Here is a 19,714-nt window from a genome sequence, read left to right on the forward strand (position 1 = left end):
TGTGTCTGTGTCTGTGTGTGTGTCTGTGTGTGCGTGTGTGTGTGTCTGTCTCTCCCCGCATGCAAACACTGAGAAGGAGTGGAAAGGACAAAAGGAAAAGCAGGATTAGAAATAAATAAATATGTTGTAGTTTGTGTTGTTGAACGGAGGTCCAGTCAGTGACACAGAACCTGGTTTATTTTTGTTTATGCCAACAGGCGTTGTTGTTGTTGGGCTGCGGTTATGTCACAAAGGCCAGGTGATGTCACTGTGCAAAAGGTCAAGGGTGAGGAAAAGGGATGGCAGGGTCGGAGGTTAACTGCAATGCATATTGGGGGTGTCATTTGCTTCTCCAAAAGCCTTCCGCACAGAAATGCTGTCCCCTACTCCTCCCCTCTCCCTACTGAGGGCTGGTTAGGTGGAGGCGTCAGCTTCCCTATTGGAGGGCTGGTTAGGTGGAGGCGTCAGCAGCTTCCCTATGGAGGGCTGGTTAGGTGGAGGCGTCAGCAGCTTCCCTATTGGAGGGCTGGTTAGGTGGAGGCGTCAGCAGCTTCCCTATTGGAGGGCTGGTTAGGTGGAGGCGTCAGCAGCTTCCCTATTGGAGGGCTGGTTAGGTGGAGGCGTCAGCAGCTTCCCTGTTGGGGCTGGTTAGGTGGAGGCGTCAGCAGCTTCCCTATTGGAGGGCTGGTTAGGTGGAGGCGTCAGCAGCTTCCCTATTGGAGGGCTGGTTAGGTGGAGGCGTCAGCAGCTTCCCTATTGGAGGGCTGGTTAGGTGGAGGCGTCAGCAGCTTCCCTATTGGAGGCTGGTTAGGTGGAGGCGTCACAGCTTCCCGCAGAAACAGTTTGGAAGTTATTATATATTATGACGGCATTTGTGGCGTTTTTGTTCATTTTATCGTGAGGGTTTTTTCAGTTGTTCAGGCACACGCCATTTTTTCTTGAGGCGAACCGAAGTTATTAGCCGAAGGCTGCGCCCCTTCGTCGGTGATTGGTCAACAGTAGGGATCTTTCACTAAAGTCGAGAGACGACTCGTTTTCATGCACATGTTTTCATTGAGAAATACTGCACCAAACACAGCATGTTCGATGTAAAAGTGACTACGGCGTCTCAAAATGGACAGTACTAACACACACTCACACACACACACACACACACACACACAGGAAGCCCTAACCTTATGTTTGTCTCTGTATCCAAGAATGCTGCTGTAATTACTCTGAGTTGCCTATGTTCCTTCGAGGTTCACAACCTTCTATAAATACCAGGCCAATTACAAGCTTCCCAGCTTCGGCCATGTTGGAATTCACTGGGAAAACTAGCCTCGTCTTCTGGAACCAAACAGTTGTGAAACACAGTCATGAATGAGTTATTTGGTTATATGACAACTCGGGTGGCGGTGCTGCTGTAGTCCCAGGGTGGTTGTGGTGGAGTTCCTGGCCTCTGGGAGGGGGGGGGGGGGGGGTGTTGGTCGTGTCACACCTTTTTACCGGCAGCCTGTCTAGTGTTCTAGTGTCTGCCTGTCTAGGCTTCTTGTTGGTATGTAAATGCCTCGTAATACGGAGGGGCTATAGTGTCTCAGCTTGGTCTTAGTCAGCTGCGAGGGCCTCTCTCTCAATTCAATTCAATTCAATTCAAGGGGCTTTATTGGCATGGGAAACATGTGTTAACATTGCCAAAGCAAGTGAGGTAGATATTATACAAAAGTGAAATAAACAATACAAATTAACAGTAAACATTACACATACAGAAGTTTCAAAACAATAAAGACATTACAAATGTTATATTATATATATACAGTGTTGTAACAATGTACAAATGGTTAAAGCACACAAGTTAAAATAAATAAGCATAAATATGGGTTGTATTTACAATGGTTTTTTGTTCTTCACTGGTTGCCCTTTTCTTGTGGCAACAGGTCACAAATCTTGCTGCTGTGATGGCACACTGTGGATTTCACCCAGTAGATATGGGAGTTTATCAAAATTGGATTTGTTTTCGATTTCTTTGTGGATCTGTGTAATCTGAGGGAAATATGTCTCTCTAATATGGTCATACATTGGGCAGGAGTTAGGAAGTGCAGCTCAGTTTCCACCTCATTTTGTGGGCAGTGTGCACATAGCCTGTCTTCTCTTGAGAGCCATGTCTGCCTACGGCGGCCTTTCTCAAGCAAGGCTATGCTCACTGAGTCTGTACATAGTCAAAGCTTTCCTTAAGTTTGGGTCAGTCACAGTGGTCAGGTATTCTGCCACTGTGTACTCTCTGTTTAGGACCAACTACATTCTAGTTTGCTCTGTTTTTTTGTTAATTCTTTCCAATGTGTCAAGTAATTATCTTTTTGTTTTCTCATGATTTGGTTGGGTCTAATTGTGTTGTTGTCCTGGGGCTCTGTGGGGTGTGTTTGTGTTTGTGAACAGAGCCCTAGGACCAGCTTGCTTAGGGGACTCTTCTCCAGGTTCTCTCTCTGTAGGTGATGGCTTTGTTATGGAGGTTTGGGAATCGCTTCCTTTTAGGTGGTTGTAGAATTTAACGGCTCTTTTCTGGATTTTGATAATTAGTGGGTATCGGCCTAATTCTGCTCTGCATGCATTATTTGGTGTTCTACGTTGTACACGGAGGATATTTTTGCAGAATTCTGCATGCAGAGTCTCAATTTGGTGTTTGTCCCATTTTGTGAAATCTTGGTTGGTGAGCGGACCCCAGACCTCACAACCATAAAGGTCTATGACTGATTCAAGTATTTTTAGCCAGATCCTAATTGGTATGTTGAAATTTATGTTCCTTTTGATGGCATAGAAGGCCCTTCTTGCCTTGTCTCTCAGATCGTTCACAGCTTTGTGGAAGTTACCTGTGGTGCTGATGTTTAGGCCGAGGTATGTATAGTTTTTTGTGTGCTCTAGGGCAACGGTGTCTAGATGGAATTTGTGGTCCTGGTGACTGGACCTTTTTTGGAACACCATTATTTTGGTCTTACTGAGATGTTTACTGTCAGGGCCCAGGTCTGACAGAATCTGTGCAGAAGATCTAGGTGCTGCTGTAGGCCCTCCTTGGTTGGTGACAGAAGCACCAGATCATCAGCAAACAGTAGACATTTGACTTCGGATTCTAGTAGGGTGAGACCAGGTGCTGCAGACTGTTCTAGTGCCCGCGCCAATTCGTTGATATATATGTTGAAGAGGGTGGGGCTTAAGCTGCATCCCTGTCTCACCCCACGACCCTGTGTGAAGAAATGTGTGTGTTTTTTGCCAATTTTAACCGCACACTTGTTGTTTGTGTACATGGATTTTATAATGTCGTATGTTTTACCCCCAACACCACTTTCCATCAATTTGTATAGCAGACCCTCATGCCAAATTGAGTCGAAGGCTTTTTTGAAATCAACAAAGCATGAGAAGACTTTGCCTTTGTTTTGGTTTGTTTGGTTGTCAATTAGGGTGTGTAGGGTGAATACATGGTCTGTTGTACGGTAATTTGGTAAAAAGCCAATTTGACATTTGCTCAGTACATTGTTTTCATTGAGGAAATGTACGAGTCTGCTGTTAATGATAATGCAGAGGATTTTCCCAAGGTTACTGTTGACGCATATTCCACGGTAGTTATTGGGGTCAAATTTGTCTCCACTTTTGTGGATTGGGGTGATCAGTCCTTGGTTCCAAATATTGGGGAAGATTGTCATGTTTTGTCTTTGATCTTCATGTCTTGTCCCTGTGCTTCCCTCTGCTGGTCTTATTAGGTTCTTTCCCTCTTTCTCTCTCTATCGTTCCGTTCCTGCTCCCAGCTGTTTCTCATTCTCCTAACGACCTCATTTACTCTTTCACACCTGTCCCCTATTTTGCCCTCTGATTAGAGTCCCTATTTCTCCCTCTGTTTTCCGCTTCTGCCTGGTCGGATTCTTGTTTGATGTTTGCTGTTCCTGTGTCCTTGTTCCGCCCTGTCGTGTTCTTTGCCTTCTTCAGATGCTGCGTGTGAGCAGGTGTCTATGTCAGCTACGGCCAGTGCCTTCCTGAAGCGACCTGCAGTCTGTGGTCGCGTCTCCAGTCGTTCCTCTCTATTGACGAGAGGATTTGACCATTGATAATATCCAGGAGAATCATTATTTGTTTATTACTGGAATAAAGACTCTGTTACTATTACGTCGCTTTTGGGTCCTCATTCATCAGCATAACAGAAGAATCCGACCAAGATGGACCCAGCGACTATGGATTCTCTCAACACTGCCGTCGAGTTCCAGGGAGCAATGCTCGGCAGACACGAGCAGGAATTGTTTGCTGCTCGTCATGCCGTTGAGACCCTGGCCGCTCAGGTCTCCGATCTCTCTGGACAGTTTCAGAGTCTTCATCTCGTGCCACCAGCTACTTCCTGGTCTTCCGAGTCTCCGGAACCTAGGGTTAATAACCCACCATGTTACTCTGGGCAGCCCACTGAGTGTCGCTCCTTTCTCACCCAGTGTGATATTGTGTTCTCTCTCCAGCCCAACACGTACTCAAGAGAGAGAGCTCGGATCGCTTACGTCATATCACTCCTTACTGGTCGGGCTCGGGAGTGGGGCACAGCTATCTGGGAGGCAAGGGCTGAGTGTTCTAACGATTATCAGAACTTTAAAGAGGAGATGATACGGGTTTTTGATCGTTCAGTTTTTGGGAAGGAGGCTTCCAGGGCCCTGGCTTCCCTATGTCAAGGTGATCGATCCATAACGGATTACTCTATAGAGTTTCGCACTCTTGCTGCCTCCAGTGACTGGAACGAGCCGGCGTTGCTCGCTCGTTTTCTGGAGGGACTTCACGCTGAGGTTAAGGATGAGATTCTCTCCCGGGAGGTTCCTTCCAGCGTGGACTCTTTGATTGCACTCGCCATCCGCATAGAACGACGGGTAGATCTTCGTCACCGAGCTCGTGGAAGAGAGCTCGCGTTAACGGTGTTTCCCCTCTCCGCATCTCAACCATCTCCTCCCACCGGCTCAGAGACTGAGCCCATGCAGCTGGGAGGTATTCGCATCTCGACTAAGGAGAGGGAACGGAGAATCACCAACCGCCTTTGCCTCTATTGCGGTTCTGCGGGACATTTTGTCATGTCATGTCCAGTAAAAGCCAGAGCTCATCAGTAAGCGGAGGGCTACTGGTGAGCGCTACTACTCCTGTCTCTCCATCAAGATCCTGTACTACCTTGTCGGTCCATCTACGCTGGACCGGTTCAGCTGCTTCCTGCAGTGCCTTGATAGACTCTGGGGCTGAGGGTTGTTTTATGGACGAAGCATGGGCTCGGAAACATGACATTCCTCTCAGACAGTTAGGGAAGCCCACGCCCATGTTCGCCTTAGATGGTAGTCTTCTCCCCAGTATCAGATGTGAGACACTACCTTTAACCCTCACAGTATCTGGTAACCACAGTGAGACCATTTCCTTTTTGATTTTTCGTTCACCTTTTACACCTGTTGTTTTGGGTCATCCCTGGCTAGTATGTCATAATCCTTCTATTGATTGGTCTAGTAATTCTATCCTATCCTGGAACGTTTCTTGTCATGTGAAGTGTTTAATGTCTGCTATCCCTCCTGTGTCTTCTGTCCCCTCTACTCAGGAGGAACCTGGTGATTTGACAGGAGTGCCGGAGGAATATCATGATCTGCGCACGGTCTTCAGTCGGTCCAGAGCCAGCTCCCTTCCTCCTCACCGGTCGTATGATTGTTGTATTGATCTCCTTCCGGGGACCACTCCCCCTCGGGGTAGACTATACTCTCTGTCGGCTCCCGAACGTAAGGCTCTCGAGGATTATCTGTCTGTTTCTCTCAACGCCGGTACCGTGGTGCCTTCTTCCTCTCCCGCCGGAGCGGGATTTTTCTTTGTTAAGAAGAAGGACGGTACTCTGCGCCCCTGCGTGGATTATCGAGGGCTGAATGACATAACGGTTAAGAATCGTTATCCGCTTCCCCTTATGTCGTCAGCCTTCGAGATTTTGCAGGGAGCCAGGTTCTTTACTAAGTTGGACCTTCGTAACGCTTACCATCTCGTACGCATCAGAGAGGGGGACGAGTGGAAAACGGCGTTTAACACTCCGTTAGGGCATTTTGAATACCGGGTTCTGCCGTTCGGTCTCGCTAATGCTCCAGCTGTCTTTCAGGCATTAGTTAATGATGTACTGAGAGACATGCTGAACATTTTTGTTTTCGTTTACCTTGACGATATCCTGATTTTTTCACCGTCACTCGAGATTCATGTTCAGCACGTTCGACGTGTACTCCAGCGCCTTTTAGAGAATTGTCTCTACGTGAAGGCTGAGAAGTGCGCCTTTCATGTCTCCTCTGTCACATTTCTCGGTTCTGTTATTTCCGCTGAAGGCATTCAGATGGATCCCGCTAAGGTCCAGGCAGTCAGCGATTGGCCCGTTCCTAAGTCACGTGTCGAGTTGCAGCGCTTTCTTGGTTTCGCTAATTTCTATCGGCGTTTCATTCGTAATTTCGGTCAAGTGGCTGCCCCTCTCACAGCTCTGACTTCTGTCAAGACTTGCTTTAAGTGGTCCGGTTCCGCCCAGGGAGCTTTTGATCTCCTCAAGAAGCGTTTTACATCCGCCCCTATCCTTGTTACTCCTGACGTCACTAAACAATTCATTGTCGAGGTTGACGCTTCAGAGGTGGGCGTGGGAGCCATTCTGTCTCAGCGCTTCCAGTCTGACGATAAGGTCCATCCTTGCGCTTACTTTTCTCATCGCCTGTCGCCATCGGAACGCAACTATGATGTGGGTAACCGCGAACTGCTCGCCATCCGCTTAGCCATAGGCGAATGGCGACAGTGGTTGGAGGGGGCGACCGTTCCTTTTGTCGTTTGGACTGACCATAAGAACCTTGAGTACATCCGTTCTGCCAAACGACTTAATGCACGTCAGGCTCGTTGGGCGTTGTTTTTCGCTCGTTTCGAGTTCGTGATTTCCTATCGTCCGGGAAATAAGAACACCAAGCCTGATGCCTTATCCCGTCTCTTTAGTTCTTCTGTGGCTTCTACCGACCCCGAGGGGATTCTCCCTGAAGGGCGTGTTGTCGGGTTGACTGTCTGGGGAATTGAGAGACAGGTAAAGCAAGCACTCACTCACACTGCGTCGCCGCGCGCTTGTCCTAGTAACCTTCTGTTCGTTCCTGTCTCTACTCGTCTGGCTGTTCTTCAGTGGGCTCACTCTGCCAAGTTAGCTGGTCATCCCGGCGTTCGGGGTACGCTTGCTTCTATTCGCCAGCGGTTTTGGTGGCCTACTCAGGAGCGGGACACGCGCCGTTTCGTGGCTGCTTGTTCGGACTGCGCGCAGACTAAGTCAGGTAACTCTCCTCCTGCCGGTCGTCTCAGACCGCTTCCCATTCCTTCTCGACCATGGTCTCACATCGCCTTAGACTTTATTACCGGTCTGCCTTCGTCTGCGGGGAAGACTGTGATTCTTACGGTTATCGATAGGTTCTCTAAGGCGGCACATTTCATTCCCCTCGCTAAGCTTCCTTCCGCTAAGGAGACGGCACAAATTATCATTGAGAATGTGTTCAGAATTCATGGCCTCCCGTTAGACGCCGTTTCAGACAGAGGTCCGCAATTCACGTCACAGTTTTGGAGGGAGTTCTGTCGTTTGATTGGTGCTTCTGTCAGTCTCTCTTCCGGGTTTCATCCCCAGTCTAACGGTCAAGCAGAAAGGGCCAATCAGTCGATTGGTCGCATATTACGCAGCCTTTCGTTTCGAAACCCTGCGTCTTGGGCAGAACAGCTCCCCTGGGCTGAGTACGCTCACAACTCGCTTCCTTCGTCTGCTACCGGGCTATCTCCGTTTCAGAGTAGTCTTGGGTACCAGCCTCCTCTGTTCTCGTCCCAGCTCGCCGAGTCCAGCGTTCCCTCCGCTCAGGCTTTTGTCCAACGTTGTGAGCGCACCTGGAGGAGGGTCAGGTCTGCACTTTGCCGTTACAGGGCGCAGACTGTGAGAGCCGCCAATAGACGTAGGATTAGGAGTCCTAGGTATTGTCGCGGTCAGAGAGTGTGGCTTTCCACTCGTAACCTTCCCCTTACGACAGCTTCTCGCAAGTTGACTCCGCGGTTCATTGGTCCGTTCCGTGTCTCTCAGGTCGTCAATCCTGTCGCTGTGCGACTGCTTCTTCCGCGACATCTTCGTCGCGTCCACCCTGTCTTCCATGTCTCTTGTGTCAAGCCTTTTCTTCGCGCCCCCGTTCGTCTTCCCTCCCCCCCCCCCCGTCCTTGTCGAGGGCGCTCCTATTTACAAGGTACGAAAGATCATGGACATGCGTTCTCGGGGACGTGGTCACCAGTACTTAGTGGATTGGGAGGGTTACGGTCCTGAGGAGAGGAGTTGGGTTCCATCTCGGGACGTGCTGGACCGTTCGTTGATTGATGATTTCCTTCGTTGCCGCCAGGGTTCCTCCTCGAGTGCGCCAGGAGGCGCTCGGTGAGTGGGGGGGTACTGTCATGTTTTGTCTTTGATCTTCATGTCTTGTCCCTGTGCTTCCCTCTGCTGGTCTTATTAGGTTCTTTCCCTCTTTCTCTCTCTATCGTTCCGTTCCTGCTCCCAGCTGTTTCTCATTCTCCTAACGACCTCATTTACTCTTTCACACCTGTCCCCTATTTTGCCCTCTGATTAGAGTCCCTATTTCTCCCTCTGTTTTCCGCTTCTGCCTGGTCGGATTCTTGTTTGATGTTTGCTGTTCCTGTGTCCTTGTTCCGCCCTGTCGTGTTCTTTGCCTTCTTCAGATGCTGCGTGTGAGCAGGTGTCTATGTCAGCTACGGCCAGTGCCTTCCTGAAGCGACCTGCAGTCTGTGGTCGCGTCTCCAGTCGTTCCTCTCTATTGACGAGAGGATTTGACCATTGATAATATCCAGGAGAATCATTATTTGTTTATTACTGGAATAAAGACTCTGTTACTATTACGTCGCTTTTGGGTCCTCATTCATCAGCATAACAAAGATGCCAGAGCTAAGGACGATGTTAAAGAGTTTTAGTATAGCCAATTGGAATTTGTTGTCTGTATATTTGATCATTTCATTAAGGATACCATCAACACCACAGGCCTTTTTGGGTCGGAGGGTTTTTATTTTGTCCTGTAACTCATTCAAGGTAATTGGAGAATCCAGTGGGTTCTGGTAGTCTTTAATAGTTGATTCTAGGATTTGTATTTGATCATGTATATGTTTTTGCTCTTTATTCTTTGTTATAGAGCCAAAAAGATTGGAGAAGTGGTTTACCCATACATCTCCATTTTGGATAGATAATTCTTCGTGTTGTTGTTTGTTTAGTTTTTTCCAATTTTCCCAGAATTGGTTAGAGTCTATGGAGTCTTCAATTACATTGAGCTGATTTCTGACGTGCTGTTCCTTCTTTTTCCGTAGTGTATTTCTGTATTGTTTTAGTGATTCACCATAGTGAATCTCTCTGTGTCTCTCTCTGTGTGTCTCTCTCTCTCTCTCTCTCTCTCTCTCTCTCTCTCTCTCTCTCTCTCTCTCTCTGTCTGTGTCTCTCTCTCTCTCTCTCTCTCTCTCTCTCTCTCTCTCTCTCTCTCTCTCTCTCTCTGTCTCTCTCTCTCTGTCTCTCTGTGTCTCTCTCTCTGTCTCTCTCTCTCTGTCTCTCTCTCTCTGTCTCTCTCTCTCTCTCTCTCTCTCTCTCTCTCTCTCTCTCTCTCTCTGTCATTCTGTCTCTCTCTCTCTCTCTCTCTGTCATTCTGTCTCTCTCTCTCTCTCTCTCTCTCTCTCTCTCTCTCTCTCTCTCTGTCTCTCTCTGTCTCTCTCTCTCTCTCTGTCTCTCTCTCTCTCTCTGTCTGACCCACTCTCTTTTTCTCTCTCTCTCTTTTTGTTTATCTCTCTGTTTCTCTCTCTCTCTGTTTCTCTCTCTGTTTCTCTCTCTCTCTGTTTCTCTCTCTGTTTCTCTCTCTCTTTGTCTCACTTGAGGATCCCCCCATAACTCTCCTACCACAGTGGCCCTTTCTGCTGTATAAGTTGTTTCTTTCTACTGTATCTCTTCCTATCTTTCTGTTGGTTTCTCCCTCCAGTCTAACTCTCCCCACTGTGGAAGAAAATGGCCTTTTCCGTTCCAAAGTTAGAACACTAGATCCTGGTTGTAATCTGGGTCTAAATGAGGTGGAACCACCACCACTACTACTGACATTCTACAGATGAAACCATCCGTTTTTCTCCAACGGCTGTGATTACTACCCCGATCCTGCTCCGAGACGCAAAACACATCCATTAACCTGTAGGAAGAGAAAGAAAGAAAGGAACATTAGTCTACAAATGTGATGACTGATTGGATAGATGGCCAATACGACAGCAGCAGATGTTTTAGAAGGGGGGGGGGGACGCGGGCATTTTACTGAAGGTGTTTTTTAAAGGGCCGGTGCCACTGATTCTGTTGTGTGTGAGGAACACTGAGGGGTGTGGCTGCTGGAGCCAACATGGTGGAGGGTGGGGCACGGTGACCATTTGGCACGTGGTATCTAAAGGGGCTTATCACTGTTAATGGGGGAGTCTGCCTCCTCCAGACACACTATGGCTCCCACCCCGACAGCCGTCGACGCCACTTAGCGGCTCCCGGGCAAATGTAACACCACAACTCCAAAAACACTAAAGGGTTACGAGACAGGTCTTCTCAAGGGAACGTTGGTCGGGAAACGCTGCGACTACGCTAAAGTGACGCGGATGAAACGTTTCAGCGCGACACGTACTGGGGGCTTGGGTCGCAGTGGTAACACGCACACACACACACACACACACACACACACACACACACACACACACACACACACACACACACACACACACACACACACAGCGGCTGACACAGTTGGTGTGAACTACGACTTTGAGGGCTTGGGGAGCATGTGAGAGGGTAGTGACCGGGACTAAGAGGGTCAAGAGGTCTGTGTCAGACTGAACTGTGTGGAAAGACTTTAGGTCCCATTTTGACCACTGAAAAAACACATACAGCCAATCATGCTTCTACTCCAGGTGGTGTTATATAGCAGAGGATACATTTTGAGCTGTTAGGAGCTAGTAACACATACATCTCTCTGCACCCGCGATAACATCTGCTGAACTTTGTACGCAACCAGTAACCTGATTTGATTTCTATGTGAGGATTGAAGTGATGGTTTTGAGTGTGTTTCTGTAATAAGTGATTTTGAGCCAATAAAGGGGATTTGAAATTCTAAAGTTAGTCTTTCTGTTCCCTCCCTTGCAGAGATTGAGGCCAAGGAGGCGTGCACCTGGCTCCGGGCTGCCGGTTTCCCACAGTACGCCCAGCTGTACGAAGGTAAGGACCCCTGAGAACCCCTGCGACAGCCGTCCACAGCTGTGCCTGATCTGTCCCTGGCACAAGGGGGTGACAAGCGAATGACCGAGGCAAATCGGAAAAGCTAACGTCATCGCTGGCCCGAGCTTTATGATTTTTTGCCAATGTCCCTTTTCCCACAGACCGTGTGAAAATGTCACAGTAACAGTGAAATCTTGGTGGTGGTAGATTTTCTTGGTCACGTGAACTTGAGGATAGTTGTTTTCTCACCAAACATCAGTCCAAATTAACATTACACAGTTCATATCTTGCCATCTGATGAAGTCATGGTTGATTTTAGAGAAGGAGAGAGAGAGAGAGAACCCACCCTTCATTCTCTTCCAGTCTGTCAGCTCTTCCATTTACAGACTAACTCTATGTAACAGACTGTCGTGACCTAAAATGTTGAACCTCAAATGTTAATTTGAGCAAATCTACTCGCTATGCTAATTTTAATGGACAAACACAAGACAGGCTGTGCTGTTGACGTCCTCTCCAAGAGGGTATTTTTATTGAACTAATGCTGAAATCCAGAACATTCTATAGACTCTAGAGCAATCCAATGACACACAAGACTCCTCTTTTCCTGTCCTCTTTCCTTCGATCTCCATGGTACTCCAATCCTTTTATGATTTGAAGTGCTAATTCACCCCTCCCCGCCAAGTCGCCTTGCCTATGCAGAAACACACACACCACACACACACACACACACACACACACACACACACACACACCACACACACACATTCCTGAGGTGCCAGCGGTGTGTTTTTGTTTTGCCTCAGTGAACCTCAATGTTGCAGACACACAAGTGAAACAATTACCAAAACCCTAAAGCCAAAAGGTATTCTCATACGTAACCTAAAAACGTGCCTGCACAGCCCATACCCTTTAATGTAATCCGAGGGGCCTTAAAGCCTGATAAAACGAGCCTTGTCAACAGTTCATTAGTCGTTACCATTGAACCGTGCTGGGTGTTCTGTCTACCAAGACACTGGGACGTTCGCCATGTTTCTGGAGAGGTGATTAAGGTTGTGTGTGACAGCCGACACACACACACACACACACACACACACACACATACACAGAGAGAAGCACACACACACAGAGGCGCACACACACACACACACACACACACACACACACACACACACACACACACACACACACACACACACACACACACACACACACACACAGAGAGAGAAGCACACACACACACAGAGAAGCACACACACACGCGCACACACACACACACACACACACACACACACATACACAGAGAGAAGCACACACACACAGAGGCGCACACACACACACACACACACACACACACACACACACACACACACACACACACACACACACACACACACACACACACATACACAGAGAGAAGCACACACACACAGAGGCGCACACACAGGATTACAAAGAGAGCGACACAAACACCAACACACACACCAAACCGTCCACCCGACAGCTTTGTGATGAGCTATGTTGACTCATACCAGGTCACTCTGATGAGTACAGAATTGGTGCTGACACACAACACATTCCCCCCAGTCTTTATCCCGCCACATTCTCTGTTCTATTATCTCTGGCTGGAAGGGACTCCTGCCCCACAGCAGATACGGCAGACAGATAGTACTGTCACAGTACAGCTTGTGAAAGGGGAATAGAAAAGTCTCTGTTCTATTATCTCTGGCTGGAAGGGACTCCTGCCCCACAGCAGATACGGCAGACAGATAGTACTGTCACAGTACAGCTTGTGAAAGGGGAATAGAAAAGCCGGCGTTTTCTTATCACCGTTGGCCCTTAGGCTGGCGTCCAAAAAAATGGTGCCCTACTTTTAACCAGGGCCCGTACGTTTCTGGTTAGAAGTAGTGCACTGTAAATGGAATAGGGTGCCATTTGGGATGGGGACTAGGTAGTTAGGAGGCTAGGAGCTGTAGGATACCCCGACTAGGGTCATCACCTGAAACACCTGAAACCCCACCTCTTTAAGGAATACCTAGGATAGGATAAAGTAATCCTTCTAACCCCCCCCCCCCCCCCCCCCTTAAAAGAGTTAGATGCACTATTGTAAAGTGGCTGTTCCACTGGATATCATAAGGTGAATGCACCAATTTGTAAGTCGCTCTGGATAAGAGCGTCTGCTAAATGACTTAAATGTAAATGTAAATGTAATCATTGCATTCTTGTCTCCGTCCAATACATTCCTTTATAATTGATCTCTCTCTCTTTTTCTGTCACACACTTTTACTCACATCTTCATCAGCAGACATCAATGGGGGTTCAAGGCTCCGTCCCAAATGGCACCCTATTCCATTTATAGTGCACTACTTCTAACCAGAAACGTACGGGCCCTGGTTAAAAGTAGGGCACCATTTTTTAGAGTGAGTTTGAATACCAGATTTCCCCTTTAATAAAGTGAGTTTGAATCCCAGATTGCCCCTTTAATAGAGTGAGTTTGAACCCCAGATTGCCCCTTTAATAGAGTGAGTTTGAATCCCAGATTGCCCCTTTAATAGAGTGAGTTTGAACCCCAGATTTCCCCTTTAATATATTGAGTTTGAATCCCAGATTGCACCTTTAGTAGAGTGAGTTTGAATCCCAGATTTCCCCTTTAATAGAGTGAGTTTCAACCCCAGATTTCCCCTTTAATAGAGTGATATAGAGAAGAGAGAGTAAGATAATCAGAGGACTCCTTTAATGCGGGAGTACCTATTGTCATTCTACTGTCGTCCCCCGCCCACACTCACCCCCCTGCTGCCCAGGTCTGAATGGTACAGCTGTGTTTGTTTGGCCGGCTAAGACGCCACTTCCTCTTAGCTTTCATTGTGGTGTGTGTCGGATGTGTGTGGGTTGTGTGTGGGGGGAGGAAAGGAAGAGGGTGACATTTGTGAAGACAGTAACCCTAATCTGACAGAGAGTTACATTTTTGTAAATGTTAGTTTGCAATGGACTGTGTCTGCTTGCTGGTGCAATTAAAGACATTTAAAAAATATATTTCTCTCTCTTCCTCCCTCCCTCTTGCTCTCTCGCTATCTCTCTCTCACTCTCCCCCTCTCTCTCTCTCTCTCTCTCTCTCTCGGTTTCAGATGGCTTGTTCCCCATTGAGATTGTGTCTGTGACCAGGGACCATGATTTCCTGGACCGGGATGCCATCGAGGCTCTGTGCAGGTGAGACTTCTCCTTCTCCTCCACTTCTCTTTTTCTTCATCTCTCACTTCTCCAGAAGTCAACAACTGAACCTGTAGAGCATTATTGTAGGTCTCCTCACCTCTCTCTTCCCTCCTCTCCTCTCTTATCTCCTTACCTCTCTCTTCCTCCTCTCCTCTCTCTTCTCTCCTCACCTCTCTTCCCTCCTCTCCTCTCTCTTCCCTCCTCTCCTCTCTCTTCCTCCTCACCTCTCTCTTCCTCCTCTCCTCTCTCTTCTCTCCTCACCTCTCTCTTCCTCCTCACCTCTCTCTTCCCTCCTCACCTCTCTATGTCCTCCTCACCTCTCTATGTCCTCCTCACCTCTCTATGTCCTCCTCACCTCTCTATGTCCTCCTTAGCTCTCTCTTCCCTCCTCACCTCTCTATGTCCTCCTCACCTCTCTATGTCCTCCTCACCTCTCTATGTCCTCCTCAGCTCTCTATGTCCTCCTCACCTCTCTATGTCCTCCTCATCTCTCTATGTCCACCTCATCTCTCTCTATGTCCTCCTCACCTCTCTATGTCCTCCTCACCCGTCTATGTCCACCTCACCTCTCTCTATGTCCTCCTCACCTCTCTATGTCCTCCTCACCTCTCTATGTCCACCTCACCTCTCTCTATGTCCTCCTCACCTCTCTATGTCCTCCTCACCTCTCTATGTCCTCCTCACCTCTCTATGTCCACCTCACCTCTCTCTATGTCCTCCTCACCTCTCTATGTCCTCCTCACCTCTCTATGTCCACCTCACCTCTCTCTATGTCCACCTCACCTCTCTTTATGTCCTCCTCACCTCTCTATGTCCTCCTCACCTCTCTATGTCCTCCTCACCTCTCTATGTCCACCTCACCTCTCTATGTCCTCCTCACCTCTCTATGTCCTCCTCACCTCTCTATGTCCACCTCACCTCTCTCTATGTCCACCTCACCTCTCTCTATGTCCACCTCACCTCTCTCTATGTCCTTCTCACCTCTCTATGTTCTCCTCACCTCTCTATGTTCTCCTCACCTCTCTATGTCCACCTCACCTCTCTCTATGTTCTCCTCACCTCTCTATGTTCTTCTCACCTCTCTATGTTCTCCTCACCTCTCTATGTTCTCCTCACCTCTCTCTATGTTCTCCTCACCTCTCTATGTCCTCCTCACCTCTCTATGTTCTCCTCACCTCTCTATGTCCACCTCACCTCTCTCTATGTCCTCCTCACCTCTCTCTATGTCCTCCTCACCTCTCTCTATGTCCACCTCACCTCTCTATGTCCTCCTCACCTCTCTATGTCCTCCTCACCTCTCTATGTCCTCCTCACCTCTCTATGTCCACCTCACCTCTCTCTATGTTCTCCTCACCTCTCTATGTTCTCCTCACCTCTCTATGTCCTCCTCACCTCTCTATGTCCTCCTCACCTCTCTCTATGTTCTCCTCACCTCTCTATGTCCTCCTCACCTCTCTATGTTCTCCTCACCTCTCTATGTCCACCTCACCTCTCTCTATGTCCTCCTCACCTCTCTCTATGTCCTCCTCACCTCTCTCTATGTCCACCTCACCTCTCTATGTCCTCCTCACCTCTCTATGTCCTCCTCACCTCTCTCTATGTTCTCCTCACCTCTCTATGTCCTCCTCACCTCTCTATGTTCTCCTCACCTCTCTATGTCCACCTCACCTCTCTCTATGTCCTCCTCACCTCTCTCTATGTCCTCCTCACCTCTCTCTATGTCCACCTCACCTCTCTATGTCCTCCTCACCTCTCTATGTCCTCCTCACCTCTCTATGTCCTCCTCACCTCTCTCTATGTCCACCTCACCTCTCTATGTCCTCACCTCTCTATGTCCTCCTCACCTCTCTATGTCCTCCTCACCTCTCTATGTCCACCTCACCTCTCTCTATGTCCTCCTCACCTCTCTATGTCCTCCTCAACTCTCTATGTCCTCCTCACCTCCTCTCTTTCTCACCCTTCACCCACTTTTATGTTCCATTGTCTATTTATTTGTTCTTCTTCTCTAAATCTGTCTATCTGTTCATCTTCTCTGCAATAGGGGAAGGCATAGTGAAGATAGCGAAGAAAGTATATCTTCAAAGATGGCGTGCTCTGCAGGTTGGGTTTGAGATGAAAGAGGAGCGCGATAAGCCTCTCTTTTCTCCCTCGGCCTCTTTCTCTCTATCTCTCTTCTGACTCCCACCTGCTTTCTCTCTCGCTATGCATCCATCGCTTGTGTCTTACTTTCACTCTGCCTCTCTCTGTCCTTCCCTCTCTGTCCTCTCTCTCTGTACTTCCCTCTCTCCCTCTTTCTCTTTCATTATGCTTCTATCTCTTCAGCTTATCCATACATCCTCCCTCTCTGTCCTCTCTCTCTGTCCTCCCTCTCTCACCTCCCTCTCTCCTCCCTCTCTCACCTCCCCTCTCTCTCTCTCTCTGTCCTCTCTCTCTCACCTCCCTCTCTCCTCCCTCTCTCACCTCCCCTCTCTCTCTCTCTCTGTCCTCTCTCTCTCACCTCCCTCTCTCCTCCCTCTCTCCTCCCTCTCTCACCTCCCCTCTCTCTCTCTCTCTGTCCTCTCTCTCTCACCTCCCTCTCACCTCCCTCTCTCACCTCCCCTCTCTCTCTCTCTGTCCTCTCTCTCTCTCTCTGTCCTCCCTCTCTCACCTCCCTCTCTCCTCCCTCTCTCACCTCCCCTCTCTCTCTCTCTCTGTCTCTAAGTGATGAGGTATGATACGTGCACCGTGGGGGCTGTGAATGTTTACTTCTCTCCAATTAGAGACGTTTTGTACCGTTGTCCTGTTCTCTCCATCTCTCTTGTCTTATCTCTCCACATTCCCTCTCTCGCTCCGTCTCCACGGTCACGCTATGGTCTTGTTGTCGTTTTTAAAGAAAATAAATCTAGAACATCCCCTCCTTTCGCCACACCTGGGTGGCTTCTAGGCCCAAGGGGTTGTGGGTAACATTTAAAGGGCTATCTATCATGTTATATAATGTCATGTCAGTGGTAAAGCTCCTATGGTGTCACTTTCAATAGCGGAGGTGCATAAAGATGGTGGCCCACATGCACTTACCACAAATTCTTTGTTTTCCTAAGTTTGCCCATTGTACGTAGCTCTCCGTTATTTTTTGTTCATTTTTATTTTGTTGTTTCTTTTATTATAATACATTTTCGTTTTTTAATTTATTTATTATAGTTTTTATTTAATATAGTCACTGGCAGAGTATACATGAGCCCAATTTGACCTTCAAGACGCCTGCAGTTTGGAAAAACAGAAACCGTTGTGCTCATTTGGTGCTGAAACAATGACTTGGTCGGTGAATTCTGCCATCTTTATGTTCGTCATTGGAGGAGGGGCTTATATACCACTCTATTGACTCCATTCCAGACATTATTATGAGCAGCCCTCCACTCACCAGCCTCCTCTGTTACTGAACAGTTGACTCCTGGGACCGGTGAAGTAACTTCAATGCATTTAAATACAGTTGTTCAACGTGCATCTATCAGATTTATCAGGAGTGAGTGGACTTTTCCTGTTGATCTAGGTTACGTCCCAAATCGCACCATATTCCCTGTATAGTGCACTACTTTTGACCAGAGTTTGGGTCCTAGTCAAAAGCAGTGCACTAAATAGGGAATAGTGTATTGAAGCAAGGCTTCAGAAGTCATCTCTCCATTCGAGCCTCTCAACCCCTTCCTCAATCCCTCTCTCTCCATCCCTCCCTCTGTCCTTCCCTTTCTCAACCCCTTCCTCAATCCCTCTCTCTCTCCATCCCTCCCTCTATCCTTCCCTTTCTCAACCCCTTCCTCAATCCCTCTCTCTCATCCCTCCCTCTGTCCTTCCCTTTCTCAACCCCTTCCTCAATCCCTCTCTCTCTCCATCCCTCCCTCCCTCTATCCTTCCCTTTCTCAAACCCTTCCTCAATCCCTCTCTCTCCATCCCTCCCTCTGTCCTTCCCTTTCTCAACCCCTTCCTCAATCCCTCTCTCTCTCCATCCCTCCCTCTGTCCTTCCCTTTCTCAACCCCTTCCTCAATCCCTCTCTCTCTCTCTCTCTCATCCCTCCCTCTATCATTCCCTTTCTCAACCCCTTCCTCAATCCCTCTCTCTCTCCATCCCTTCCTCTATCCTTCCCTTTCTCAACCCCTTCCTCCCTCCATTGTCATATGATCTGCTTTCAGAGCTCTCCAGAGGGGAGAGCACACACACACACACACACACACACACACTACTACTACCCCCCACCCCCTCGCCAGGTGTCCAGCGGGATAAGCTTCCCCCTCCCTCCTTCCCCCTTTGTCGTCTTGTTGTCGCCAATCTAGCTGATTTCTCTCTCTTTTCATTCCTTCTCTTCTTCCCCTCTTATCCTCTTATCCCGGCGGCTTATCCTTCAGCGCCTCATTAGCTGCTCGCCTCTCTCTCTCTCTCTCTCTCTCTCTCTCTCTCTCTCTCTCTCTCTCTCTCTCTCTCTCTCTCTCTCTCTCACTCTCTCTCTCTCTCTCTCTCTCTCTCTCTCTCTCTCTCTCTCTCTCTCTCTCTCTCTCTCTCTCTCTCTCTCTCTCTCTCTCTCTCTCTCTCTCTCTCTCTCTCTCTCTCTCTCTCTCTCTCTCTCTCACTCTCTCTCTCTCTCTCTCTCTCCTGTCTTTTCTCTCTCAGGAGTTTGTCTCTGTCAGAGCCTTGTTGTTGGGGTTTTTGCTAGGACTCCTCCAAGTGTGTGTGTGTTTATGTATCTGATTGTGTATCTGTATCTATTTACAGGAGACTGAACACCCTCAACAAGTGTGCCCTGATGAGACTGGAGATATCCCCACAGAGAAAGAGAGTAAGTTCATCTTCCTCCCTGCTCTTCCACCCTTCTCTTCCACCCTACTCTTCCACCCTCCTCTTCCACCCTGCTCTTCCACTCTTTCACACCCAAAAATCCCCTAATTCTTCAGAACTTTTCCAACTCCAGTTTAGTTTTTCCTACCTGTCCTCCAACTCCGACCTCCTTATAGCCTGGGGTGTGAAAGTCTCTCTCTCTTCTCTTCTAATGAAAAGGCACCTGTCTTTTTATCAAGCCCTTTGTGAAGAGCCCAAGGCAAGGAAAGATAGCTTTTAAGTCCAAATGAAGGGCTTGCTGTTCACGCGGCTGGCCCTTCTTCCTCAGGCCTGATCCTGAACATACACACATACAGACATACACTCACACACATCACTTCCTCATATCATTGTCCATAAAAGGGAATAGTATGTCTCTGCTTTCTCATTTCTCTCCCTCTGGTTTCATTGGTTAA

At 48.3% G+C, this 19,714-nt stretch overlaps 1 protein-coding gene across 1 annotated transcript in view; it reads left to right on the forward strand.

The window, feature by feature from the left end:
- Positions 1 to 19,714, forward strand: part of dlc1 (DLC1 Rho GTPase activating protein) — a 62,533-nt gene that overhangs the window by 20,871 nt on the left and 21,948 nt on the right. The window contains exons 2-4 of the mRNA XM_039000315.1: positions 11,180 to 11,251; positions 14,374 to 14,455; positions 19,197 to 19,260. Coding sequence (XP_038856243.1) covers positions 11,180 to 11,251; positions 14,374 to 14,455; positions 19,197 to 19,260 — 218 coding nt within the window. The remainder of the gene's footprint in view (positions 1 to 11,179; positions 11,252 to 14,373; positions 14,456 to 19,196; positions 19,261 to 19,714) is intronic.

Source organism: Salvelinus namaycush, chromosome 8, assembly GCF_016432855.1.
Source record: "Salvelinus namaycush isolate Seneca chromosome 8, SaNama_1.0, whole genome shotgun sequence".
In the NCBI taxonomy this organism is placed as follows: domain Eukaryota; kingdom Metazoa; phylum Chordata; class Actinopteri; order Salmoniformes; family Salmonidae; genus Salvelinus; species Salvelinus namaycush.